Source organism: Macaca fascicularis, chromosome 1 (assembly GCF_037993035.2).
Source record: "Macaca fascicularis isolate 582-1 chromosome 1, T2T-MFA8v1.1".
NCBI lineage: Eukaryota > Metazoa > Chordata > Mammalia > Primates > Cercopithecidae > Macaca > Macaca fascicularis.
The window spans coordinates 8,226,594-8,254,553 of NC_088375.1; the positions used below are offsets into that span (position 1 = coordinate 8,226,594).

Sequence of the window (27,960 nt, forward strand, 5' to 3'; positions counted from 1 at the left end):
AGGGGGAAGAGCTGTTTCAGTGGGAGGGGCAGTTTACAGAATGGGTAGCCAGGAGTAAAAGAGGGCTCTTTCCAAATAAGGAAGAGATGTGAGTTACAGACTGGGACTGGTAGGAGAAGTTGTTTACAGAGTAGATAGCTCAGGAGAAGGGACAAGGAAGTTGATCTCGAGAACAAAGAACAAGGAAGTCAGAAATTAAATCTTTGAAGAGGAACTTACTGTATCTGACAAAAGGAACCACACAAAAACGTTACATTCCTATAAATGAATACATTTAAAAGGATTTTTAATGTTCTTTGTTTGTTTTCATAAAACAGTGGAGGCGCTCCATTTGGGAACATTAATGGCTGCCCATGGCTACTTCTTTCCAATCTCAGATCATGTCCTCACACTCAAGGATGATGGCACCTTTTACCGGTTTCAAGTAAGTTTAATAGAAACGTTCTTTAACAGTAAACTAGAAGCCTGCATTTCACTTGTTCATTAGGTTTCTTTTGAACAGAACTTTTAAAAACTATGACTTATTTTACTTTGACTTAGGCTAGTTAGAAACTGATTAACGTTAAAGACATGAAAAGCAATAAACACAGAGAAAGATAAAGTATGCTTAGTCAAGGTGATGTGTGAAAGCTAAATGGTGTGATGATTGAAGTTCTATTTTATATGAAAAGCTTAAGGGAAATTCAGAAAGTGACTTAATGGCATTTGGGAAGACCAGAGAGTCTTCCTGTGTCTGACCCTTGCCTGTGATCCAGACCATCTTCAGCCCAAGTAAATGTTAATGGGACTGCTTGAAGCTCCAGATAGGATTCAGCTAATTATATAAACTCTTGGCATCCAGGCTCTTCTACAAGTCTGTGAAGACTGACATGATGATATATTGTGTGTGTGCACTCAACTGCAACAGGACACCTCAGATAACTTGCAAACTGATAAGAGTCATTCTAGGTCATTTGCAAATGACATAGATGCAATTATTCTTTCAGGCAATGACTGTGGACTCTAATTTCAGTCATCGTAAGTATATTTGACACTTGAGTTCACATTGATTTACCTAAAGTGTATCTACATTTCAGTAGACATTATGGCTCATTAATAACTGACTAGCAGATTCTAGACTGTAAAATTTAGGCACATAAAATGCCAGATGTCAAACTCTAACCCATTTCCAACAGGTATTTGCTGGAGGGTTCTCCCCATGGTCCAACTTTCAGACTTTAGAGCCTTCTTCTCACTTGTTCTAAATATTATTGAATGCTCTATGTCTACATAAATGACTGAATAGTAATCGGAGTGCCTAAAATTTGTTTGGGAAAACTGAGAACAAAGAGGAAATATGCTTTAAAAATCACTTTAATCATTTGCTTTAAAAAATCATTTTAAAGATTATTGTCCTCATAGAACAGTCTCACTGCTCCTTCCTTAGGACTCAGTTCTCCCAAGGCAAATAATCGTAGGACAGTTTTGCACTTAAGAGCTAGAAGGAAATATAACCATCTCCTGAAACTGTGATACTGACCTAAGTTATCAAGCGCTTAGTTAAATTACTTAACTTGCAAAAGCTTTACATTAATGGAGCTTTATGCTTTATACAGCTAAACTTACACTAATGATAGCTTAAAATAGCATATTATTAAAGTAACTTGTGGTCCCAAAGTTAAATTTTTAACAACTAGGAATTATTGGTGATCGGCAAATAAATTGTTTATATGTGATTAATGCTTCCTGATTTTTAAAGAAATCTCTATTCCCAGAAAAAAGGTAGTAGGCAGACGAGGTTTACGTGTCTTAGTCATGCTCATGGGTCTAAAATCTCACATGAGGCCGGGCACAGTGGCTCATACCTGTAATCCCAGCACTTTGGGAAGCCAAGGCAGACTCATCACTTGAGGTTAGGAGCTCGAGACCAGCCTGGCCAACATGGTGAAACCCCATCTCTACTGAAAAAAAAAAAATCAGCTGGATTAGCTGGGTGTGGTGGCATATACCTGTGCCTGTAATCCCAGCTACTCGGGAGGCTGAGGCAGGAGAATAGCTTGAACCTGGGAGGCAGAGGTTGCAGTGAGCTGAGATTGTGCCACCACACTCCAGCCTGGGTGACAGAGTGGGACTCTGTCAAAAAAAAAAAAAAAAAAAAAAAAAAAAACCATGTAAAAGAAGGGATCACCATACACACAGGAGAAAAGGAGGGAATTTTTAAAGGGGCTTTAGAACAAAGCAAGGGAATGGGTACAAATGACATATGAATTACATAACTGCTAGGGATAGACAGAGTTGTCAAGTTCAGTGTACTCAGATAGATAGATAGATATAAAATAAACATTATCCATACATATACACATTAAAATGACATTAGCGCTAAATATTAGATGTTATTTATTTTAATGATGCATCCATATTTGAAATAGTGTCTAAATACAACACATTTGTAAATCTAATAATATTAGAATTCTAAAACCAAGGTTTTAAAAAACACCAGGAAAGTCAGAGGTAACTGGATTTCTACTATAATGTCTACCAAGTCATTAATCAGTCTGTACTGGGAGAGCTCTAATGATGGAACACATATTATTATTCAAGGTGTTCACTTCTACTTTTATGTTGGTTCCAAACAGTGAAAGTTCTTTATTATACTGAAGTGAAATTCAACTCCTTAGAAGGATATTTTAAAATCACAAATTCAAATAGAAAACTTGGGATACCGTGTTTACAAATTCTCTAGTGAATGACTGAGAGTCTAACCATCATTAAGAATCTAGGCCAGGCACAGTGACTCACACCTGTGATCCCAGCACTTTGGGAGGCCGAGGCAGGTGGATCGTGAGGTCAAGAGATGGACACCATCCTGGCCAACATGGTGAAACCCCGTCTCTACTAAAAATACAAAAATTAGCTGGGCGTGGTGGTGCATGCTTGTAATCCCAGCTACTTGGGAGGCTGAGGCGGGAGAATCACTTGAACCCGGGAGGCAGAGGTTGCAATAAGCCGAGATCACACCACTGCACTTGCAGCCTTGCAACAGAATAAGAGACTCTGCCTCAAAATTTAAAAAAAAAACAAACAAAAAAAATTGAGTCTTCAAAGCATTAGTTTGAGACAAACAGAAATATTGACTTCACTGGCATGACAATTTGTATATTTGTCTCAAATTTGTAGTACATGTCTTCATCATGTAATTTTTAAAATTTACTGTAAAATCACAATTGTCTAATATCCTCTCTTAGCTAATTGAAATTGAGATCTGCTGTGATTCTTTAGCTCTCTTTTGTGACTTTCAATATATTAGTATATGCTCCAACAGTTACTGAACAACAGTTGGACAGTTTTGGATGAGTTTCATCCTAGCTAAGGAAGCCAATATTGAAAAATCAAGAAACTCATGCATTAAATTGTCCTAATGTATGGTAGAACTATAAAAGTATGTATTTAAATTCCAAAAAAACTATGAGTTTGTTGTTCTCTTACATTTTACTACAAATCAAAGCATTACTTCTTAGAAAAAATCTTCCAATATTAGTGAAGAACATTGGTTTAGTGGCATTTCCACATAATATCACAAGAAAAAATTGCTTTATGCTTTAATTTTACTGTCATTAAATTCTCATGAAAATAAATGTTGAAGAATGAAGAAAAGTATAAGAATGCAGTTGAGAATATTTTTTGTGCTTTTGTGGAAAAGGTATATGTCTGACTGGTCTGACTAGAATAGGTATTTTACGTTTAGAGAAATAGATACACCTGCACACACACCGACACATACACATACATACTCCCAAAATATAGAAACGACCCGGGGAACTGCGCATTCCATAAGAAGCATCTCAAAAAGTAACACCCTACATGAAAGCAAAGTTTTAACTACTTTGACCCCTATGGCTCCCCTAGAATCCTGATTCAATTTTATTTTTAAGAAATCAAATTCTCGAAGCTTCATCTCCCATGGAGTGAAGTGAGATTGGGGTGCTGAGGGTGACCCGTATAAAGTCTTATTATCCTCTTTTGTCTAGCGGTTCAATCTTTTCTTCTTTCTTCAAAATTCCTATGATGATTTTGTTCTCATGTTCACAAAACTACTATTAGTAGCCTTCTTTATTTTACTACTATAATTTCCAAGAAAGAACAGAGGGTAAGTCAAAATCTCTGGGTGATGGTGGTCGGGGGGCCTCTGAGCCAATTTGGAAAGGCTTCTCTGTAGAGATTCAAACAGTTCTTCCTATCTACCCATTTTCCCTCCTTAGAGTCTCTCTTCTAGAGGGAAAAATGATCAGATAATCAGAGATGACTCCAAATATTCTCATTGCACATGGCCAGTTAGTATAGTTAGCTAACAGATAGAATTAAGCCCACAGTTCTGATATTTGCCATCACTGTTACAGTGAGTCCTACAGGCCTCATCATTCCAGGGACTGGAGGTTGATAAGGAGACAGGTGATCCTCAAGTTTCCTTGTGGTCAGGAGCCAGGAATGTTCAACTAGCAGGGCTAGGAACGTCCTTTTAGAAAATATAAATGTTAATGATAATAATAAAGTTTTTCTTAGTCAGACATTTTCTTTGTAGTTTAGTCAGTTTCTAGAATTCTACAGAATCCAGATTCTGTCTATTATAGATTATATCACTCAATTAAGACACTATTCCTTTAAAAAAAGATCTCTGATTTGTGTAGTTTAAAACTTTAGAGCAATAGGTGTCTTTGTAAGGAAATGTTTTTATTTTTATTTCTTTTTTGTGGGTTGTTTAATTTAAATTTTTTAATTTTAATTTTTATGGGTACATAATAGGCGTATATATTTATGAAACACAGGAGGTGTTTTAATACAAGGATGCAACGTGAAGTCATCACATCATGGAGAATGGGATCTCCGTTTCCTCAAGCATTTATTGTTTGTGCTACAAACAATCCAGTTACACCCTTAGTTATTTTCAAATGTATAATGAAAATGTATAATTTCAAATGTATAATGTACTGTTGACTGGAGTCACCCTGTTGCACTACTAAATGGTAGCAATTAGTTACAAGAGGAATTTAGGAAATGTCTTTAAAAGTGAGAGTAAAAAGTTGCTTTAATCTCATTGGACAATGCTGAGAACCGCATTATATGACTAATGGAGCCAGGCAAATCATTGTCAGATCTCAGAGAAAGAGTCTATCGGTTGGTTGAACTTTTTTGAGCTACCAAAAGCAGTGTTGAGATACATGATTCACAGAAAAGAATGTTATATTTAAATGTATTTCATCCTGAGTCTTGCTGAACATAATACTCTTTCAGTCCTCTCTGTGGATGAATACTTTTTGTTTGAATGATACAATCAGACCTTTTTGCCTTTATGTCAGTTGGTGCAAAATTACAGCAAAGGGATGACATGTTAAATACCTGCTTGCTACCCATATTTAGAAGCTGAGCAATTGGTCAGCAAAGTAAATGTAGACAAAGAGTTTACAATGTCTCTCTTGGAACATGTTCTGTATTATAAAACATATAGCAAACAAATAGAGAATTGTGGAAGATAAATGCAGTTCACCAGCCAGAAACTCCACTAATTTTTTATTTGTCTAACCTGGGTTCCACTTCTTTTCATTCCACAGACGCCCTATTTTTGGCCATCAAATTGTTGGGAGCCGGAAAACACAGATTATGGTCAGTGCCATCTCTCATTATTTTATTATTGACAGCCTGTATGTCCAGATGGATGTGTACTTGCATTTTATTGCTTTTTTCATTAAGAAAAGGAAACCACAATTCTCAGGATGGGGCCAATATTTTTAACGTTTAATTTATAAGCGACTTTGTTTGGAAAGTTACCAAACCTCGTGACAACTTTTTCTGTGGTATGGTGCCCTCTGCAACTATTAAAGAAAGCCTTCTGATTAAGTCAAAGAGCTATAAAGAAGATTAAAGGGGTTATTGTTTTGTCAGAGCAACCTGACCTACTAGAAAGAATAAAAAAGAGGTGCATAGAACCAAAGTTCTAGTTCAACTCTCCCACTTAGCTGTGTGATTTTTGGTAAGTCCCTTGAATTCCCGAGGGTCCACTTTTCTCACTGTTCTATGAAGCATCCTATGATTTTTATAAGTGGAGGGTTGTGTTAAACATGGAGAGGCCAATTACAAGCAAAAAAAAAAAAAAAAAAAAGGCTAAAAAAGGAAATTCAATGCTAATAAATCAAGTTCAGTGAACTTAGAACAAACTTGGTTCAACAACCATTATTTCAGTCAAGCTTCAAGGAGAAAAAGAGCCCCTAGTAAGTATTCATCTTCTTAGATCTTCCTGAACAGTACAGTTTTCAAAGACAAGATTGCATGGTTTTTAGATGTCATTTCTGCAAGTATTTATTGAGTATTTTTCTTCCTATGCCAGGTGCAGCAGAAGATGCTAGGTTCGCAAAGGTGACCGAGTTCTTTGACACCATTGGGTAGCTCATAGGCTAGATGGGAAAGTAGAATTATACAGGAGTTACTGTAGAGTGTCAAGTGACTAGGAGAGTGGTATATGCAAAATTATACAAATGTTTAAAAGAATGAGAAATTGACTTTCCCTAGGGTCTTCCAGAATGATTTCATAAAAGAACTGGTAGCATTTGAGCTGGATTTTAAGAAGAATGATTTTTCAGATGAGAAGGCAGGGCAAGTGTTTGAGGCAGAGGAGCTAGCATAATATACAAAGGCAGTGAGAAGCTTCGCGGCAGCTTGTCTTTCTTTGGTATTCCTCCTGGAGACACATTTTTGTAAGAAGAAAAAATACAGGAAAATTCGTAGAAAATCAATAAAGCTATCTCTCATGTGTGTCGTTTCAGAAACTTGAATTTAGTAGATCATCCAAGAATGGTCAGGCTCTAGTCAAAAGAGTCAAAACTAACATAACTCATGAAAAAAAAAGTCTAAAAACCAGAATACCGAAAAATTAATATGGAGACAAAATTATTTCTTTCCAGTAGCGAGAATGCCAGTTTCTTCGTCCAGGGCACACATTCCTCAAAACTGAGGTCCTTGGAGAAAGAAGTTATTTTACAAAACAACTACTGATTTGTAGATCTGAGCTGGAGAACTTTATGGAGCATTTTATTCAACCTAGGATAATGCCTGGAGATTGTCTCACTAAAGAATATAAAATTCTAGAGGAGGAACACTGGAACAGCTAAGAGGGAGCTCATAGAGGAAAAACCCAGGCATTGGAGGCAGACAGACCTGACCATAAATGCTGTCATAACCACATACCAACTGTGTGACTTTAGGCAAGGCATGCAACACCTCTGAGCCTCAGTTTGCTCACTTTTCAAACAGAAATCATAATATTGACTTTCTAAAGTTGTTAAAATAATTCAAATTAATACACCTAAGGAAACTAGTATTGGTCCTCTCACATACTCAGTACCTTGAAATCAGTGTTTTGTGCTTGTCATCATTATTACCTGGCAGATACATTGCCTCTTTTCCCTGTTGAAAAGCAAATTCCCAGCCGGGCACGGTGGTTCACACCTATAATCCCAGCACTTTGGGAGGCTGAGGCGGGCGGATCACCTGAGGTCAAGAGTTCGAGACTAGCCTGGCCAACATGACAAAACCCCATCTCTATTAAAAATACAAAAATTAACCAGGGTGTGGTAGGGCGCACCTGTAATCCCAGCTTACCTGGGGGGCTGAGACAGGAAAATCACTTGAACCTGGGAAATGGAGGTTGCAGTCAGCTGAGATTGTGCCACTGCACTCTAGCCTGGGTGACAGAGTGAGACTCCATCTGAAAAAAAAAAAAAAAAGAATTTAAAAAGAAAAAAAATTCCCGTTCTCAGTGTTTCTTTCTGCCCATCTGTTGTGTCTTTCATATAAATATGTTAGAGTGCTCACATTTAAAGCTCATGTTTTATCATTTTATAGTAGGTTGATGTTTCAGTGGTGAGCCTGAGGAAATGTCATGGCCTACACAGCAAATCATTTACAGAATATCTCTTAAAGTAGATCGTCCCAAAATACTGAATGTTATAAGTTTCGCATTGTTCCATGAAAGGGCCATACATGCAAAGTGTCCATCAAATGCAGAAGGAGCCGAGAAACCAAAGAACAGAGCAGAAAAATCCAGTTTGTTGGCAAAGGGTGCTTTACTGGGGAACTTACAGACAGACGCATGGTCTTGAGCGGCCACAAGAGAAGTAGGCCTTCACACTACAGCCTTCCAGATCCAGGGTTGCTATATCCTGGGGGAAAAGTGTATTTGCTCTGGAAGGAATGAGTGGGTGGCTGAAAGAATGCTATGGGTGTCACAGCTACGGGTGATGTATGCAACAAGATCAAAGGTGGTTGTGGAGGAAAGGGGAAATTCAGAGTAAATAAGTGTTTCTACATAGAGAGTAAATCATCAACTAGACATCTTGGAGGCATTCCCAGACTCAGGGTTAGTCAGGAGTCAACATGGCGGACTAGCATCTAAGATGGAATCACTCTTGTTCCCACACACGTTACCACCCATCGGTGTCCATTTCCGAGGGGATCATCTCCTGCACTTTCTCCCCAAACCTGGAATACTTGCTACTTACAGTAACTTATTCTTTAATCATTATGTGTGGGTTTTTTCCCTCTGAAGAAACATATTAGAGGTTGTGCTTAGCTTGCCTGAATTATGTACAAGTAAAGAATAATGTAATTATTCCATTAAGATGATATGGGAGAAAAATGAGAGGAAGAGAATAACAATGATCTCAGACACCATACATGTCTGTACCTGCAGGCAATGATGCTCCATTTTCTATGATTTTTTCTTTTTAAGTGAAAATAAGTTACAGCAGCAATATGAATTATCCAACTTTGAATTTCCTACTGGCATTTGTTTAAAACATACTTTTATAAAACCTCACCCCTGTCTTTTAAAGGGGATATTGATGGTGTGATGTACTTGGGCTGTGAGGTCCAAAGTATAGTAACTACTTAGGCTGTCTTTTCTAAGACAACTTTAGGGCACAGGGACTCTATTGCATAAAGCAGATTACCGAAGAGTTTATTGGCTGGGTGCGGTGGCTCACGCCTATAATCCCAGCACTTTGGGAAGCCGAGGCAGGCAGATCACAAGGTTAAGAGAGCAATACCATTCTGGCCAACGTGGTGAAACCCTGTCTCTACTAACAATACAAAAATTAGAAATTAGCTGGGCATGGTGGCGGGTGCCTGTCGTCCCAGCTACTCCGGAGGCTGAGGCAGGAGAATCACTTGAACCTGGGAGACAAAGGTTGCAGTGAGCCGAGGTTGCACCACTGCACTCCAGCCTGGCGACAGAGTGAGACTCCATTTCAAAAAAAAAAAAAAAAAAAGTTTATTTCACTTTATTAGCATCCTGACCTGTTTCCATCCCCAGTTTGAATTTACCAAGTAGGTTATGCTGAACATAAGCCTCTATAGATCAGTTGATATGAAAAACCGCTTTTTCATAGTTATCTTGGTTTTATAGAAAAATGGAATGTTTTGATTCTGTTCAGTAGCTAAGACAAACCAATACGGACTAAAAGGTCTATATCTTTATAAACTCCATTCTTTGAAAATCAAGTTGGATAAGATTTCTGATATTTTGTGTACAAGTTCAAAAAGCATTCTAATTCCAGCCAGTTAAAGTGGAGTCAGAAATGGGCTTCCCCAGATGTATTTGCATCATCAAGAGAGATCCGGCACTAAGGACTTGCAGTGTGGGCTGGAGGCAAAGGCACAGGAAAGCTCAAGAGAGCTTTGGTAGGAAGTAGAGACAGCGTCAGTTGTAGCAAACTGAAACAGAAGGCGAGGCAGGGGTTTTACTGGTACCTCTGGGCACACACATTGCACACAAAAGGTCCTAGAAACGACTATTTTAGTACACATTAAAAAGCCATTGTAGTACACATTACAAAAACAGACACATAAGCCAATGAAACAGAATCGAGAGCCCCAAAATAAAGCTGCACATCTATAACCATATGATCTTTGGCAAAGTCAACAAAAATAAGCAATGGAGAAAGGATTCCTTATTCAATAATGATTCTGGGATAACTGGCTAGCCACATTCAGAAGAATGAAGCTGGACCCTTACCTTATGCCAATACAAAAATTAAAATGGATTAAAGATTAATATAAGACCTCAAAATATAAAAATCCTAGAAGAAAACCTAGGATATATCATTCTGGACAATGGCCTTGGCAAATAATTCATCACTAAGTCCTCAAAAGCAATTGCAACAGAAACCAAAATTGACAAGCGGAACCTAAACTAAATTAAACTAATGAATTAAACTAAAGAGCTTCTGCACAGCAAAAGAAACTATCCACAGAATTAACAGATAACCTAGAGGATAGGAGAAAATATTTGCAAACTATGTATCTGTCAAAGGTCTAATAAAAAAATCTATAAGGAACTTAATGCAACAAGCAAGAAACAACCCCATTAAAAAGTGGGCAAAGGACGTGGACAGACGCTTCTCAAAAGAAGACATACAAGCAGCCAGCAAACATATAAGAAAATGCTCAACATTTCTGATCATCAGAGAACTGTAAATGATATACACACAATGATATACCATGTCACACCAGTCAAAATGGCTATTACTAAAAAGTCAATAAATAACAAATACTGGCAAGGCTATGGAGAAAACAGAATGTTTATACTCTGTTAGCGGGAATGTAAATTAGTTCAGTCATTGGGGAAAGTTGTCTGGAGATTTCTCGAAGAACTGAAAATAGAGCTACCATTCATCCCAGCAATCCCATTACTAGGTATATATTCAAAGGAAAACAAATCATTCTACCAAAAGGACATGTGCACTTGTATGTTTATCACAGCACTATTCACAACAGCAAAGACATGAAATCAACCTAGGTGCCCATCAATGGTATATTGAATAAAGAAAATTTGGCATTTAATTTACACAGTGGCATTTAATTTACCATGGAATACTACACAGCCATGAAAAAGAATGAAATTATGTCCTTTGCAGCAACATAGATACAGCTGGAGGCCATTATCCAAAGCAAATAAGCACAAGAAAAGAAAACCAAATACTACATGTTCTCACTTATAAGAGGGAGCTAAACATTAGGGAGACGTGTACATAAGGATGAGAGCAGTAGACAATCGGGGTTCTGTGGGGGGGAATGATGGAGAGGTGCAAAGGCTGAAAAAGTACCTATTGGAGACTTTGCTCACTACCTGGGTGTTGGGATCAGTCATACCCCAAAGCTCAGCATCATGCAATATACCCATGTAACAGACCTGCATATGTACCCCCTGAATCTAAACTAAACATTAAAAGTATTATTTTAAAAAAAGAAATGAGAACAAATGGAACAATGTCTTTAGGCTGGCTCCTTTCAAAGGTTGAATCTCTAATGTCCAAATAGGATTTTAACTCCAAGAAATTGAAATGCCCAATAAAGACAGGATCCTCCCCTGTACTTACTTTTATGACTCATCTCACCCATCACACCCAATTCCTAGTTCATTTGATATTTTGTCCATTTGAACTTTTTGCATTGATTTTTCTTTTTTCAAATATTGCACTAAAATATTATTTATTTTGATTTTTATTTTTTCAAATATTGCATTAAGGTATTATTTATTTTGATTACTGAGTTTTTTGACACTCCCATAGATTTTGCACCTGAGGTGACTGCATCACTCACGCCATCCTAGTGGTAAGACAATTAATATTACATTTGGTTCTTGGGCTATCTCAAAAGACCTTAATGACAATGTAGATTTTGTCAAGATCATGGTAACCACATTAATTTTTGAAGTGAATTAAATTTTGAATTTGAAGGACAAAGAATATTTAGCCAGAAAAAACATATATTTAGTATGCAAGGGAGAGATGTGTGTGGGAGGGATACAGACTTTTCTGGTATGTATGGCAAAACCAACATATGACAGTTGCAGAAGGAAAAATTTGTTCCCTACATAAGAACCTCCCAATGTAAACAATTAAAGTCATTCAAAACATCGCATTATCTTGTAGGGTGATGATTTATGCCTCAGTAAATATTCAACCGAAGGCCTGTCTTTTCTCTAGTATGTTGTGAAGGTTTTCAGACCCATGGCGAGAGATCGTACTTAGTGCCCCTAAACAACTAGACAAGATGAAGTTCTACTTGCCAAAACCATACTAAAGTAATAATAAAAGGATATTGAGAATGAATATATCTTTCATACATGATAATAAGAGGCCAGCAAAAAGAAAGTATTCTAGTTGGCTAACCACAGCAATTGTAGGCTGACATAAAATAATTATAGCAGCTTTGGGGTAAATAGTACTTTTTCCTTCAGGGACAGATTTTAAGTTGGTCAGTTACGATTGGTAGAAATCTTGCCGTATCCAAAGTTTTGTTTTGGGGAAGAGATGACAAGGAACTTAGGATCAGCTAAAGAGATCAAATACATGGTGAACTAATTTAAAAGAATTTTGAAATAAACACACAAAACAAAACCAAATTATTAGCCTATATGACTTTAGAACTGTGTCTTGAACCTTGAATAGCTGATAAAATAACAGGGCCTTAAATATCTGCATTCTCCATTAATAATTCCATTATCTATAATATTAGATAACTGAGAATTTAAGATATTGGGAAAAATGAAAGAACTTCATTTTTCTAAAAGTAGACATTATTTTTTTTTTTATCTAAAACATTGCAGTGCTTTCAAATATATCCATTCCATCAACACAAGTTGTGTGTGTGTGTGTGTTTTCATCTGGATTCCCTTTGGCATTTAATTTAGACAGTTACGTGTTTTATAAGAGCTTTAAGAGGGCCTCTACAGTTCTGTTTTATTGTCCTCTGAAGAACTTTCCAAGCCTTTGTCATTCACTTTTAATGAATCCATCCCTGCATGCCTGTTTTTGAAGCCAGGTGTTAGTGGCTCCTAAAATCATGTTCTAGGGAACAGAGTCTTAAAAATTAATAGATTTCATGTGTTTTAGAGAAGCTCAAGGTTTACAGAAAATTAAACAAAATATGCAGAGAGTTCCAATAAAATGCCTCAATACCACCTATACTTTCCCCTATAATGAAAAACTTACCATAATATGATACATTTGTTACAATTAATGAGCCAAGATTAATACATAATTGTTAACAAAACTCCATAGTTTATATTAGGGTTAATTCTGTGTGTTATACATTCTGTGGGTGTTCAGAAATGTATAACATTTATCCACCATTTAGTTTTACTGCCCTAAAAATTATTTGTGTTCTGCCTATTTATCCATATCCCTACCCCAACCCCTGGCAACCACTTATATTTTTACCATCTCCATAGTTTTACCTTTTACAGAATGTCATAGGGTTGGAGTTACACATGTAGAGCCTTTTCTTCTTTCACTTAACAATATCCGTTATAGTTTCTCCATGTCTTTGCATGGGAGGATATTTCATTGCTTTTTATCACTGAATATTCCATTGTATGAATGTACCACAGTTTATCCAGTCACCCACTGAAGAACATCTTAATTGATTCCACATATGGCAATTACAAATGGAGCTGCTATAAGCCTTCATGTACAGATTTTTTTTGAAGACATAAGTTTCCAATTCATTTGAGCAAATACCTAGGAAAGTGGATCATGTGGTAAGAGAATATTTAGCTTTGTGAGAAACTTCCAGTCTTCCAAAGTGGCTACACTATTTTGCATTCCCACCAGCAATGAATGCAAGTTCCTGTTGCTCCATATCCTCGCCAGCATTTAGTGTTTTCAATGTTTTGGATTTTAGCCATTTAATAGATATGGTATCTCATTGCTATTTAAATTTACAATTCTCTAATAACATATGATATTGAGCACCTTTTCACATGCATATTTGCCAAGTATATATCTTCTTCACTGAGATTTCTGTTCAGATATTATATTTTGCCTATTTTTTAATTGGGTTGCTGTTTTCTTATTGTTGAATTCTAACAGTTCCTTGTATATTGTGGACACCAGTGCTTTATCAGATATGTTTTGCAAAAATTTTCCCCCAGTCTGTAGTTTGTCTTTCATTGTCTTAATGGTATATTTAAAAGAATCGAAATTTTAAATTTTAATAAAATCCGACTTACAATTTGTTCTCATAGATTGTGCTTTTGATGTTGTGTCTAAAAAGTCATTGCCAAACTCAAGGTCACCTAGATTTTCTCCTGTATTATACTCTAAAGGTTTTATAGTTTCACATTTTATTTTTAGGTCTATAATCTAAAAGTTAATTTTTGTGAAATTTGTAAAATCTGGAGTCTATATTCATTTTTTTGCATGTAGAGGTCTAGTTGTTCCAGCACCATTTTTTGAAATGGATCTTGTCTCCATTCGATTACCTTTTCTACCTTGTCCGAGTCTCTTCCTGAAATCTGTATTCTGCTTCCTTGATTAATTTTTTCTATTCTTTTGCCAATACCACACCGCGTCAATTATTATAGATTTATAGTAAGTTTTGAAGTTTGATGGTGTCAACTCTCTGACGTCGTATTTCTTTGGTATTGTGTTGTCTAATTTGGGTCTTTTGCTTTCCACTTAAAAGACCAATACCACACCACTTCGATTATTATAGATTTATAGTAAGTTTTGAAGTTTGATAGTGTCAACTCTCTGTCATTGTATTTCTTTGGTATTGTGTTGTCTAATTTGGGTCTTTTGCTTTCCACTTAAACTTTGGAATCAGTTTGCCAATATCCTCAAAATAGGCTAGGATTTATATTGAGATTGCATTGAATTCACAGGTCAAGTTGGAAAGAACTCACATATTTACAATATTGAGTCTTCTTATCCACATATTTGGTGTATCTTTCCATTGATTTTGATCTTTGATTTCTTTTAAAAGAATTTTGTACTCTTATTAATATATATCTTCTACATACTTTGTTAGGTGTATGCCTAAGTTTTGCTGCTTATGTAAATAGTATTGTGTTTTGAAATTCATATTTCAATTTTTCATTGCTGGTACATAGGAAAACCGCTTTTTTTGTATTCTGCAACTTTGCTATGATCACTTAGTTTTAAGAGTTTTTTTGTTGTTGTTTCTTTGGGATCTTCTACATAAACATGTCTTCCTGAACAAAGATTTATTTCATCCTTTTCAAACTGTATACCTTTTATTTCTTTTTCATGTCTTATTGTACTGGCAAATAGGAGTAGTGAGAGGGGACATTCTTGCATTTTTCCAGATTTTAGTGGGAAAGCATCTAGTTTATTTTTCTTTTCAAGAGAATTAAATCGTTTACTGATTACATATGATAATGGATGATACACAAGCTTCATTCCCATCTATAATTTTATCTGGTACTATTATTCTATTTAGTATATTGTATAAGATGTGCCAACACTCATTTTTATAACCAATAATTTCATGATTTTGCTTGGGTAATCCTTTTTACTGGTGAACTTCATTCAGGTCACAATAGTAACTATCAGTTCAATTATACCAAGGCTTCTGAAGACAATGGCTTCTCCACCCCAGCAGGTTATATATAAATTCCAAAAAGAACCTGGCATCACCCTGAAGGAATTCTAACTTCACACTGTCGGGGGAAATTTACCAAGACGGCTTCAGAGCAGACTAACTTTACACAGCATATTATAAAAAAAAAAAAAAAAAAAAGACATTTATGCAGCATCACGATCAGACTATTACATTTAGCAATCCACAGTGTGGGTGCAAAAAAAAAAAAATCTACATTAAAACGTTTTGTTGAAATGCTTTACACTTTGCACAGAACAGAAACTAAAGTAACCTGTAATACAATTAGTCACAAATACAGTCCTCGAGTTTTTTGCCCATACACATGAGTATTTGTCTAAAACATGTCTTCTGTGTAGCAGCTAGGCCCTGCCACCGCTGTGCTTGGCCGAGTTCACAAATCTTTGGTAACCTGTAGCTTCCCTGTCACTTCTCTGACTCTCCTCTTCTGCTAAGCTTTGTTTCCTAATTAAAATATTCTGCCACTGCCGTAACTACTGCTGTTACTGGAACCGCCATAGCCACCTTGGTTTTGTGGTTTGACAAAGTATTGGCCTCCATCACCACAGAGGCCAGAGCTTCTACCTCCAAAGTTTCCTCCCTTCAGGGATCCAAAATGTGAAGACTGATTGTTGTAATTGCCAAAATCATTGTAGCTTCCACCACCTCCAAAATTGCTTCCATCATTACCAAATCCATTATAGCCATCCCCACTGCCACCAGATCTACCACCACCACCGCTGCCACCAAAGTCACCACGACCACTGACATTTCCCCCATGACCAAAGTTGTCATTCCCACTGAAACTACCCCCACGATCACCACCGAAGTTTCCAGAACCACTTCAACCTCTTTGGCTGGATGAAGCACTAGCTATCTCTTGCTTTGACAGGACTTTTCCTAACTTCACAGTTGCGGCCATTCACAGTATGGTATTTCTGAATGACGGTCTTATCCGCGGAGTCATGGTCATCAAAGGTTACAAAGGCAAAAGTCCCTTTTCTTGCCACTGCCTCGGTCAGTCATGATTTCAATCCCTTCAATTTTTCCATCCTGTTCAAAATAATCTCTTAGGTGATGTTCTTCTGTGCCTTCTTTAATGCCACCAACAAATATCTTTTTCACAGTTAAGTGGGCACCTGGTCTTTGAGAATCTTCTCTTGAGACAGCTCTCTTTGGTTCTACAACTCTCCCATCCACCTTGTGTGGCCTTCCATTCATGGCCGCATCCCCATTCTCCACGGTGGCCTATGTGACAAACCCAAAGCCCATGGAGCACTTGGTGTTTGAATCTCTCATTACCCCACAGTCCGTGAGCATTCCCCATTGCTCAAAATGGCTCCTCAGTCTCTCATGGGTTGTTTCAAAGCTCAGCCCTCCAAGGAAGAGCTTCCTCAGCTGTTCGGGCTCTTTAGGAGACTGACTTAGGCATGAGGGCAGAGAGAAGAGAGACTTTTCATTTTGTACTATTTTAGCTGTAGGTTTTTTTGTAGGCTTTTTTTTTTTTTTATCAAGTTGGGAACATTCCCCTACATGGCTAGTTTACTAAGGGTTTTTATCATGACTCGGTGCTAGATTTTGTCAAATGATTTCTCTGCATGTGTTGATATGATTGCATGATTTTTCTTTAGCCTGTTGACGTGATGGGTTACATTAATTGATGTACAAATTGTCAACCATCCCTGCATACATGGAAAAAATATCACCTGGTCATGATGTAAAATATTTTATGCATTGTTGGATATAATATGCCAATATTTTGTTGGTGGTTTTGCATCTATGTTTATGAGGGGTGTTGGTCTGTAGTCTTCCTTTTTATGGTTTTGGTATTAGAGTAATGCTGGCCTTGTAGAATTAGTTAGAAAATATTCCTCCGCTTCTATTTTCTGGAAGAGGTTGTACAGGTATTATTTCTTCTTCAAATGTTTGGTAGAATTCCCCAGTGAAGTTATCTGGGCTCGGTGGCTTTTTGTTTTGGTAAGTTGTTATTGTTGATTCAATTTTGTCAGTAAGTACAAGCCTATTTAGATCATCTATTTCTCCTAGTGTGCGTTTTGGTAGATTGTCTCTTTCAAAAACTTGGTTCATTTTACCTAAGTTATCAAATTTGTGGGGTAGAGTCGTTCATAATATTCTTTTACTATTTTTAGGATAAAGAACATCAGTAGTGATGGCCTCCTTTTCAGTTACTGTACTAGCAATTGGTGTCTTCTTTTTTTTTTTTTTTCTTAATTAGCCTGGCTAGAGCCTCATCAATATTAATTGTTTTAAGCAACCAGATTTTGGTTTCATTTAATTTCTCTATTGATTTTCAATTTTATTGATTTCTGCTCTGATTTCTATTATTTGTTTTCTTCTATTTGGTTTAGATTTAATTTGCTTTTGTTCTTCCAGTTTTCTGAGATGGGAATTTAGATGATTGATTTTAGATCTTTCTTTATTCTAATGTATGCATTCAATTTCCCTCAAGACGCTGCTTTCACTACATCCTGTGAATTTTGATAAAATGTGCTTTTATTTTCATTTAGCTTGAAATTCTTTAACATTTCTCCTGAGACTTCTTCTTTGGTCCATGTGTTATTTACAAGTGTATTGTTTAATTTCTAGGTACTTTGAGATTTTCCAGCTATGTTTCTATTGTTGATTTCTAGTTTAATTCTGTTGTTTGAGATCATGCTTTGAAAGATTTCTACTCTTTTATATTTTTAAGGTGTGTCTTATGACCCAGAATGTGGTCTATCTTGGTGCATGTCGTGAGAACTTGAGATGATTATAGACTCTGCTGCCGTTGCATTAATTATTCTATAAATGGCCATTAAATTCAGCTGATTGATGGTGCTGCTCAGTTTGATTCTGTCCTTCCTGATTTTCTGCTACTAGATCTGTCAACCACAGATATATGTGTGTTGAAGCCTCCAATGATAGTAATTATTCATCCATTTCTCTTTGTAATCTGTCAGTTTTTACCTCAAGTATTTTGATGATCTGTTGTTAAGCATATACACATTAAAGGTTGTTATGTCTTTGTGGAGAATTGAACCCTCTATTGTTATGCGATAAAATCACTTTATCCCTGAAAATTTTTTTTAGAGCCTTTGTCTGAAATTAATTTATCTAATCTAGCTTTATTTTGATTAATTTTAGCACGGCGTCTCTTTCCTCATTCTTTAACTTAATCTATCTGTGTCTTTGTATTTAAAGCGAGTTTCTTCTGAACAGAATATAGTTGGTTCTCTTATGTCCACTCTGATAGTCCCTGTCTTTTACTTGATGTATATCATTCACATTTAAAGTGATTATTGATATAGTTGGTTTAATATCTGTAACTGTTACATTAATGTTTATGACTGTTTTTTATTAGTTTCCTTTTGGCTTCCTGTCTCTTTCTGCCTTCTCTGATTTTAAATGAACATTATGTGTAATTCTGTTTTCTCTTTTTGCCCAGTATCAATAATTCCTTTTAAATGTTTTAAGGTTTTTCTAGAGTTTGCACTATACATTCACAATGAATCCAAGTCCATTTTTAGATAACACTGTACACTTAACATATAATGCAAGCATCCCATAACAGAGTATTCCTACTTTCTCCTTTTTATCTCTTATAATATTGCTGTCATTCCTTTCCTTTAGGCTATAACTGAATACATTGTTGCTGGTATCATTCTGAATACATTTTTATCCATCAGATCAATTAAGAAATTTTTATAAAGAGATTTTGTTTGACCTTCATTTATTCCTTCTCTAATAGTCTTCCTTTCTTTCTGTAGTTTCAACCTATTATCATTCTCCCTTTTTCTGAAGAACTGTTTTTAAACATTCTTTTCAAGGCAAGTCTTTTATCAACAAATTCTCTCAGTTTTTGTTTGTCTAAGAAAGTCTTTATTTTCCCTTCACTTTTGATAATTCCACAAAATACTGAATTCTAGGTTAATGGGTTTTTTCTTTAGAGACTTTAAATCTATCACCCCACTCTCCTCTTGCTTGTATGGTTTCTGATGCGAAATTCAAAGCAGTTATTAGATTTTTCTTCTCTCCAGGTAAGGCTTCCCTCACCCCATCCACCCTTGCTCCTTTCAAGATTTCTCTTCATGTTTGGTTCTCTGAAGTGAAAATATGATATGTCTGTGGTTGCTCTGATAGTTATCGTGTTTGGTGTTGTTTGAGTTTCCTGGTTGTACGTCTTGGTGGATTCATTTACTAGAGCCACCATAACAAAATATAACAGACTGTATGGCTTAAGCAATAGAAATTTATTCTCTCATCAATAAAAGTGAGGGTAGAAGTGCTATGGATACTAGAAGTGCAAGAACAAGGTGCTGGCAGGATTGACTTCTCTTGAGGCTCTCTCCTTGGCTTTCAGAAGGCCACCTTCCCCTGTGTCCTCACATGGCCTTTTCTCTGTATAGGCCCATCTCCTGAATCTTTTCCTCTTAGAAGGACATCAGTCATACTGGATTAGGGCCTCACCCTTATGATCTCATGTGACCTTAATTACCTCTTTAATGACTTAATACAGCCACATTCTGAGGTTACTGGGAGTTAGGGCGTTGACATAAGTTAAGGTTGGGGGAACAGGAGGGCACAATTAAGCTCATAACACTGTCTATCTATCGTTAACTGGGGAAAAATCTCAGTTATTATTGCTTCAAATATGCCTTCTGTTCTTTTCTCTCTTCTCTGATTTTCGCATTACATGTATGTTATGCCTTTTATATTAAAATTATCCCCACAGTTCTTAGACATTCTGTTCTGTCTCCTCTCTCTCTCTCTCTCTCTCTCTCTCTCTATTTTACTTTTTGGACAGTGTCTCGCTCCATCACCCAGGCTGAAGAGCAATGGCATGATCTTGGCTCACTGCAACCTCTGCCTCACGAGTTCTAGCAATTTTCATGCTCAGCCTCCTTCATAGCTGGTATTACAAGCATGCGCCACCATGCGCTAATTTTTTTTTTTTTTCATATTTTTAGTAGACATAGGGTTTCACCATGTTGACCAGACTGGTCTTGAACTCCTGGCCTCAAGTGATCAGCCCGCCTTGGCCTCCCAAAGTGCTGGGATTACAACATGAGCCACGGCGCCTGACACGTCCTCTCTTTTTTATATATTTTTTTCTCTTTATATTTCAGTTTGAAAGTTTCTATTGACACATGTCCAAACTCTACTGATTCTTTCCTCAGTTGTGTCCAGTCTATTGAACTAATTTTTCATTCTGCATTTCTATTACAATGGTTTTGATTTCTTGAATTTCATCATAGTTCCTTTTAATTTCAGATCTGATGATTCTCATATATTTTCCATATTTAGTCTGGTTCTCATGCTTGCTCTGACTCTTCCAACTATGTTTTACATCGTTTAGTGTGCCTGGGAATTTTTGTTGTTGTTGACAGTAGGATGTGATATACTAAATAAATGAGGCATACAGGTCATTAGTGTGAGGGTTTATGTTTATCTGGCTAGGAACTGAGCTGTGTTTACTGTTTGCTGTAGCTAGAGGCTTTAGAGGCTAACATCCCCTCTGATGTCCTTGTTTTTATTCCCCGCTGTTGTCTTTGGGTTTTCCTAGAAACTTCTCCTTAAATAAGGTATGGGTCATGCAGTTCTTTCCGTCGCATTCATCTGTTATTATACAGGAGCCCTATGGCATTGTGGAAAGGTGCAGAGGAAGGGGGATGCTTTGTGTAATCTGATGATTAGGACTCAGCCCCACAGTGAGGCTTCACCCCTAGGCCGTGATCTCCACACGTGCTCCTTGGGTTTTGGGGGCTTTTCCTCTTTAGGTGCAGTGGGAAGGATAGAGGGGTTGGAGCTGGGTATTTACCTACTCCCAGGTGCTATAGACTCTGCTATAATCTCAGTCTGTTGGGCTCTGGGTGATATAGTTTCTTTTGAGACAGGCCGTTGTTTAGAAGAGCAGAGTGACTGGGTATATTTCAGAATGGTTACTATTTTCCTCTCCCTTGTTGAAAGCATCAAGAAATTTCTCCCTGAACCTCACTGTGCAAACCTAGTAGGGCTCCTGGAAGTAAAAGTCACAAATGTGTGGTAGCCCCCTTAAAACTGCTCCCTGATCCTCAAAGGAGTTTTTAATGCTCAAATTAATCCACATTGAGCCTCGAACAACTAGTCAGTTGCAATTTAAGTTTTTCTATCCCAAGGCTGGTTTTCCCGAAGCTTTCTGTTACACTAGGTCATGATTCTCTGTACATTTCTGTCTTTTTCTGCGATCATGGGGCCAATGGTTTGCCCTCTGACATCAATCCTCTGAGGGAATCTAAGAGGAATTGTTGGTTTTTACTTCTTCAGCTTTTTTCTTTGTGAGGTTGGATGGGAGGGATGACTTTCAAGCTCCTTAAATGCCAGAGCAGACTCCAGAGAGCAGATTTTTGCAAGGGAAAGAAGGATAAACAGAGCATGACTATGTTGTTTTTATTTATTTATTTTGTTTCTGCTTTTCTTTCTTTTTTACAACCCCTTCAGTATTTCTACATGGAATAGTCTCTGAGTTAACCTCTGAGAGTAATAGGATACTTAAAGCTGGTTGTGTCTTCTCCATGAGTTCTGCCTTTCCAATGAGCTTTGGAAAGTATCTGAAATCCAGCCATTAGTGTCATGGAAAATGTCTCTTTTGAGGTAGTTATTTTCCCCCTTGGTTTCCCTTTAGCTTTGGAGCTGCTGTGAAACAGAAAAAGAGAGAAACCTGGCACTCTCAATTGGCAGGGCATGGATAAAAGGAGAGAGAAATAAAATAAGATTGTATTTATCTAAGCAGAATGCTAATAAGACTTGCATGTTTTTAAACTTTATACATTTTCTACCATCAACCTATAAAGAACAAAATTAGAATGTTAATGTTCCAATGTTTATTCTCAAAGCTATCATAATCGATGAGTAGTTTCTAAATTGATGTGCCCTGGAACAAGATCAGAGATAGATCCAGGAAGAAAAATAAAACATTACATCTTACCAGGAATATCTCATCATCATTCAAAATTACAGATGCTCTGGGATAACTGAAATTTTAAAGCACAAAATAAGCAACATTAAAAATATCCACTGATTCAGCCAAATTGCAGTAGTGTAGTCTCCTAGTTTGTGAAAGTGATGGGCTTTCATATAACTTCCTTAATAAAAAGAAGAGCCGTATTTTTTGTATTTATTTTTGATTACTGATGGAGTTACATAGGGTGGTATTGGTATTACAGGTTTTAAACAAATATTCACCATAAACTAATTTTAGCAAAAACGAACAACAACAAAACCCATTTACCTAATATGACAGTGAGAACCAAATTATTGTGTAAGACTATTTATTAAAAGGAACTAAAACATTTAAGGCATCTTAAAAATGAAAATGATGACCCAAAGTATTCTATTCCTTTCAAAAATATTCCAAGTTTTTGTCATTTCAAAACGCAGAACTTCCTGATGAAATGTGTAAGTCATTAAAAGTTCTGGCTTTTACCTTATTTATACAAGGACTAAAACATCTGATTTACTCTCTTACCCGAATTTTTACCTTAAATTATGTATGACTGAAAAACACTCATGTCCAGTGGAGCATGAATGTAAAACAAGTCTGATACAGTGAGAAAAGGTATGTATGTGTATGAATAGTGCACGTGCATATAAATGTGTTATATGCATACTTGCATCATGCATACATACAAAATAAAAACAGTTATTCACATGGAGATTAAAATATTCTGAAGCATGGTTTCTGTAAAATAAAATTAAAGCCATATTAATATGTTTGGGATGTATCCCTGGTTTATAATCTCATTCTCTAGAAATGCTCTCTGTTGTAGTAAAAATAGCTTCCCATATTAACTGAGCTACCAGCTTGGAAGTGTTTTGCTGGTTGTCTCTCCAAATGCTGAAGCAAGCCTGCTGAGATTAATTCCTACCGACCTGTGCTACTGATTTCTGGTTTGGCACCTTCCTCCCCGTGAGTATGCAGGCTTGTAGTCTTTTCATCTAAACCCATCAGCAAAGATATGAAAAGAGAAATAGAAAATATTTGATAGCAATAGATATTCAAACATGCCTAATTAGTATCTGTATTATTTTGTGTCTTTACGTTATAACTCATATAGTATACAGGAAAAAAAAATCCATTAATGAAAACAGAATATGCATATGTAAATATATATATTTATTTATATATAAAAAATTATGTGCCTGTGTGTGTTGGGAGTGAGGAGGAATGATTACTTTATGTATAAAGCCCAAAATTGGAAGCTTTGAAATTCATCACAATTTGAACTCAGCAAAAGAAGCAATGTGCTTCCCAAGAAGGAACTGGTTCTGAAGCCTTTACAAGTCATTAGAATATTTTGAGGATTGCCCGTCTCTCACGTGCATTATAGTTCACTATTTCTTGAAGTGTGGCCCTGACTTGCCTATGACGATGGGGATGATGTTGAAGTACAGATTACTGGCCTCTTTCTCAACCAATTAAATCTGGGCTCGAGCTCAAGCATTGACATTATTAATAAGTTCTTCCAGATGTACATTAAAGTGGAAAAACCATTATATATTTAGCTTACTCAGGCAAATTAATTTGATATTTGCATTTCTGGTGGTTTGTACTTTTTGACTCATTTTAAATGGTTACTCCTGCTTGTCCAACTACATTTTAAATAATAGTATATCAGAAATTGGAATAATACTTAACAGCTTACATCACACCTTTACATGCATTATCTGATTTAATCCCGCACAGAAAATGTTTTTTTTTTTTGTGACGAAGTCTCGCTTGGAGTCTCACTGTGTCGCCCAGGCTGGAGTGTAGTGGCACGATCTCAGCTCACTGCAACCTCCACCTCCCAGGTTCACGCCATTCTCCTGCCTCAGCCTCCTGAGTAGCTGGGACTACAGGCACCCGCCACCATGCTTGGCTAATTTTTTCTATTTTTAGTAGAGATGGGGTTTCACTGTGTTAGCCAGGATGATCTCGATCTCCTGACCTCGTGATCAGCCTTCCAAAGTGCTGGGATTACAGGCGTGAGCCACCGCGCCCGGCCAGAAAATCTTTAAAGTCCAGTAAGTCATACTCTACAAGTGAAAATCACAGTCAGATAGATGGAGGGCCTACCCTATGACTAAAAACAATAGAGCCGGGATTGGAACCCAAGGTTTCTGACTGGGTTTTATGCTTTTCTCACTGCATCAGACTTGTTTTACATTCATGCTCCACTGGACATGAGTGTTTTTCAGTTGGATTTCCATACCATTGTTGTGTTTACAAGACTTATAGATAGCTGGAATTTTAGCTATATGCACCCAGTATGCAGTGACTATCCAATTCTAAAGACAAGACAAGATATCGGTGTTGGACAGAAAGATTTTTGAGTCACTAGAGTCAGGCTATAGTTAAAGCCATGGTTGTGGATGAGATCATTCAGAGAGGACATGTAGACTGAGACAAAAAGAGGGCCCAAGCTGGAACCTAGAGAACTTTAATATGTAAGAAGAAATCACCAGAAGAAGAACCAATGAGAGAAAATGAGAAATGTAGGGAGATCAGATGTCAGGGAGAGGATGAGAACTGAAGAAGCCAACGTGGCGGTAAGCTTGCACTGCTTTCCCAAATACTTGGCAATGAAATGAGAGAGGGATGGATGGATGGATGGATGGATGGATGGATGGATGGATGGATGGATAAGGGGGAAAAAGAGAGAGAAAGAACCTGCTTATAGGATGGAAATGATGCTGAATCAGTGGTATGGTGTTCAGTATGGAAGGGAGTTGGATTTATTTGGGAATTAAAGGGAAGCTTCAATGAAAGGAGAGAGATTGAGAGAGAGAAAGACAATCAGTGCATCTGATATAGATGTTTAGCTTTTGCCCAGGATACAGTAGGAATGAACAAGAGAATTCTTTTTTTAAATTTTTTTTTTTTTTTTTTTGAGAAGGAGTCTCACTCTGTCGCCCAGGCTGGAGCGCAGTGGCCGGATCTCAGCTCACTGCAAGCTCCGCCTCCCGGGTTCCCGCCATTCTCCTGCCTCAGGCTTCCGAGTAGCTGGGACTACAGGCGCCCGCCACCACGCTCGGCTAGTTTTTTGTATTTTTTAGTAGAGACGGGGTTTCACCGTGTTAGCCAGGATGGTCTCGATCTCCTGACCTCGTGATCCGTCCGTCTCGGCCTCCCAAAGTGCTGGGATTACAGGCTTGAGCCACCGCGCCCGGCCTAAAAAATTTTTTTAATTGACTGGGCACAGTGGCTCAGGCCTGTAATCCCAGCACTTTAGGAGGCCAAGGCAGGTGGATCACACTCTGGCCTGGCCAACACAGCAAAACCCCATCTCTACTAAAAATACAAAAATTAGTTGGGCATTGTGGTGCACACCTGTAATTCCAGCTACTCAGGAGGCTGAGGCATGAGAATCCCCTTGCAGCTGGGAGGCGGAGGTTGTAGTGAGCCAAGATCACACCACTGCACTCCAGCCTGGGCAACAGAGTGAGACTCTGTCTCAAAAACAAAATTGATTGACACATAATAGTTGTACCTATTTATAGGGTACATAGTGATGTTGCAATACATATAATGTATGGTGATTAGATCAGGGTAATTAGCATATTCATTATCTCAAACACTATTATTTCTTTGTGCTGGGAACATTCAGTATCCTCTTCCTAGCTCTTTGAAATCATGTATTGTTGTTGAACTTATTCCTCCTATCTAGCTCTAAATTTCTATCCTTTAACAAACCTCTCCCTAACCCCTCTTCCTCCTACCTATCCCAGCCTCTAGTTTCCTCTGTTCTACGTTTTGCTTCTGTAAGATCAACTATTTTTTAGCTTCCACATATGAGTGAGAACATGTGTTATTTAACTTTCTGTTTCTGGCTTATTTCACCTACCATAATGTTCTCCGGTTTCAAGGGCCAGATGCCCCACATTGATTTTCATACAAACCACGTTCCATAGAACTTTGATGGATAGAGTATGTCACACGCGACAGCAGCAAGAACTTTTGAGGAACTGAATCTCAAGTATCTATATATACACAAAAGAATTTCTTTCCTTAAAAAAATGTTTAAAATATGTTCAGGGATAAATACAAGATATAAAAATACAAAAGCAAACACAAAACAAAACCAGATATCAAAACTTTCCGAAAGAACCACAAACGGAAGGGACAGAAGAGCACGTCTGCTGCACTTTAATAAAGCAGAACTAGCGATGCTTAATACACTCACTGAGGTCACTGAACACCCAGCTGACTCAATGTTTAATTTAATGGTCAGTTGCAATACACAGGTGGCTGCACTGAGGAGTCGGTGGTCGAAGCTGTGCTTCCCAAGTGCAAGTGCCAGAGCATTTGCCAGTAGCACCCGGAACAGGAAACCCCAATTGTTTAGACAGCAAAAGGTCAAGTCAACTGTGTCAAGAGCCAGAGAAATACTTGATATTCTTAAATGCATTTCTATTGTAGTTAATACATTACACGACAAAAACCTGACTATATAGATCTGTTGGCCCTACTACTTCTATTGTAGTCCAGCCCTTTCATAACTGTATCTCCTTGTGCTCTGTAAGCCAGCCTTGCAAACTGGACCATCGTTTTCCATCCATGCTGTCATTTACGGCTGAGTTTCAAAGACGTCTGGTTATGACACATTTAGGTAGGCTTAAAGATTCCATGTGTTGTCTTACTCTAGGTAAGTTTTAGGTAGAGAAAGTAACTTAGTGATAATAATAAAGTGACACCATACAGGCAAAATTGTAGACTAGGGGTGGGAATAGACAAGGAAAGCAGACATATTTGTTTCAGAAGATGGAGTATGGATAAGTTGCATTTGTACTGTAAAGTATACATATTTTATTGGTGAAATAATTGGAAGTTTATAGTCTAGAAATGTCATTGATGCAAATATGCTTCACGGCACTGTATGGGATTCACCAAACAACTTGTAGCAGACTACATTGATGAGGATGACATAAACATAAATATTCAACTTACAGTCATGAACATCAGTCTCTGAAAATCATGACCGACTCAGAACAACACTGAGGAGCAGTAATAAAACATCCTCTTGGAATAGGAGATGACTGGCATCCCAATCATCCAAGGACGTATGCATTCACAACTTTGGGATTCTGCTGAGTATGACGTGACAGTCAGACTTTCTAGGAAAGTCTGAATTAGAGGCCTCAGGAAATTTTATTAACAAAGCGAATTTGGTGCATGCGTTCCAAATGTTAGCATAAGCTTTCTGCATATTGTCTCCCCACTACCTGAAGGAAACACCTGCAGCCCTGGGCTGTTTTCTAGTCCTAAGAGCAGAGGACTTCAGGTCTTTCTTTGAGAATCACAGATTTAGGTGGCTTGTTTGCATTAACAAACTTTCCTAGTCCCAATTCCTTGGGTAAACCAAGTGGTCCTCCTAGTTTTCTTGTGAATTAATTGAATCAGTTAAGCAGGTACCTTTTTCAAGTGACAATAGAAGTACTTAGAGGATAATAATTCTGGTCGTTCACAGGTGTGGGAGAAATTACTTTGGAACCTGGGTGGCCTTCTGTCTT

At 37.4% G+C, this 27,960-nt stretch overlaps 1 protein-coding gene and 1 pseudogene across 14 annotated transcripts in view; one reads left to right on the top strand and one right to left on the bottom strand.

Annotated features, from left to right (window-relative positions):
• The window catches only part of RGS7 (regulator of G protein signaling 7), a 564,000-nt gene that overhangs the window by 413,379 nt on the left and 122,661 nt on the right, over nucleotides 1–27,960 (top strand). For all 14 annotated transcript variants that reach the window (XR_012433585.1, XM_065542364.1, XM_074037698.1 and 11 more), the window contains 2 exons: nucleotides 318–424; nucleotides 5,586–5,637. Coding sequence is in view for 13 of the 14 variants with exons in the window: in XM_005539673.4 (XP_005539730.1) it covers nucleotides 318–424; nucleotides 5,586–5,637 (159 nt within the window). In the remaining variant the exon portion in view is untranslated. The remainder of the gene's footprint in view (nucleotides 1–317; nucleotides 425–5,585; nucleotides 5,638–27,960) is intronic.
• Nucleotides 15,800–17,390, bottom strand: LOC107129060 (heterogeneous nuclear ribonucleoprotein A1-like; annotated as a pseudogene).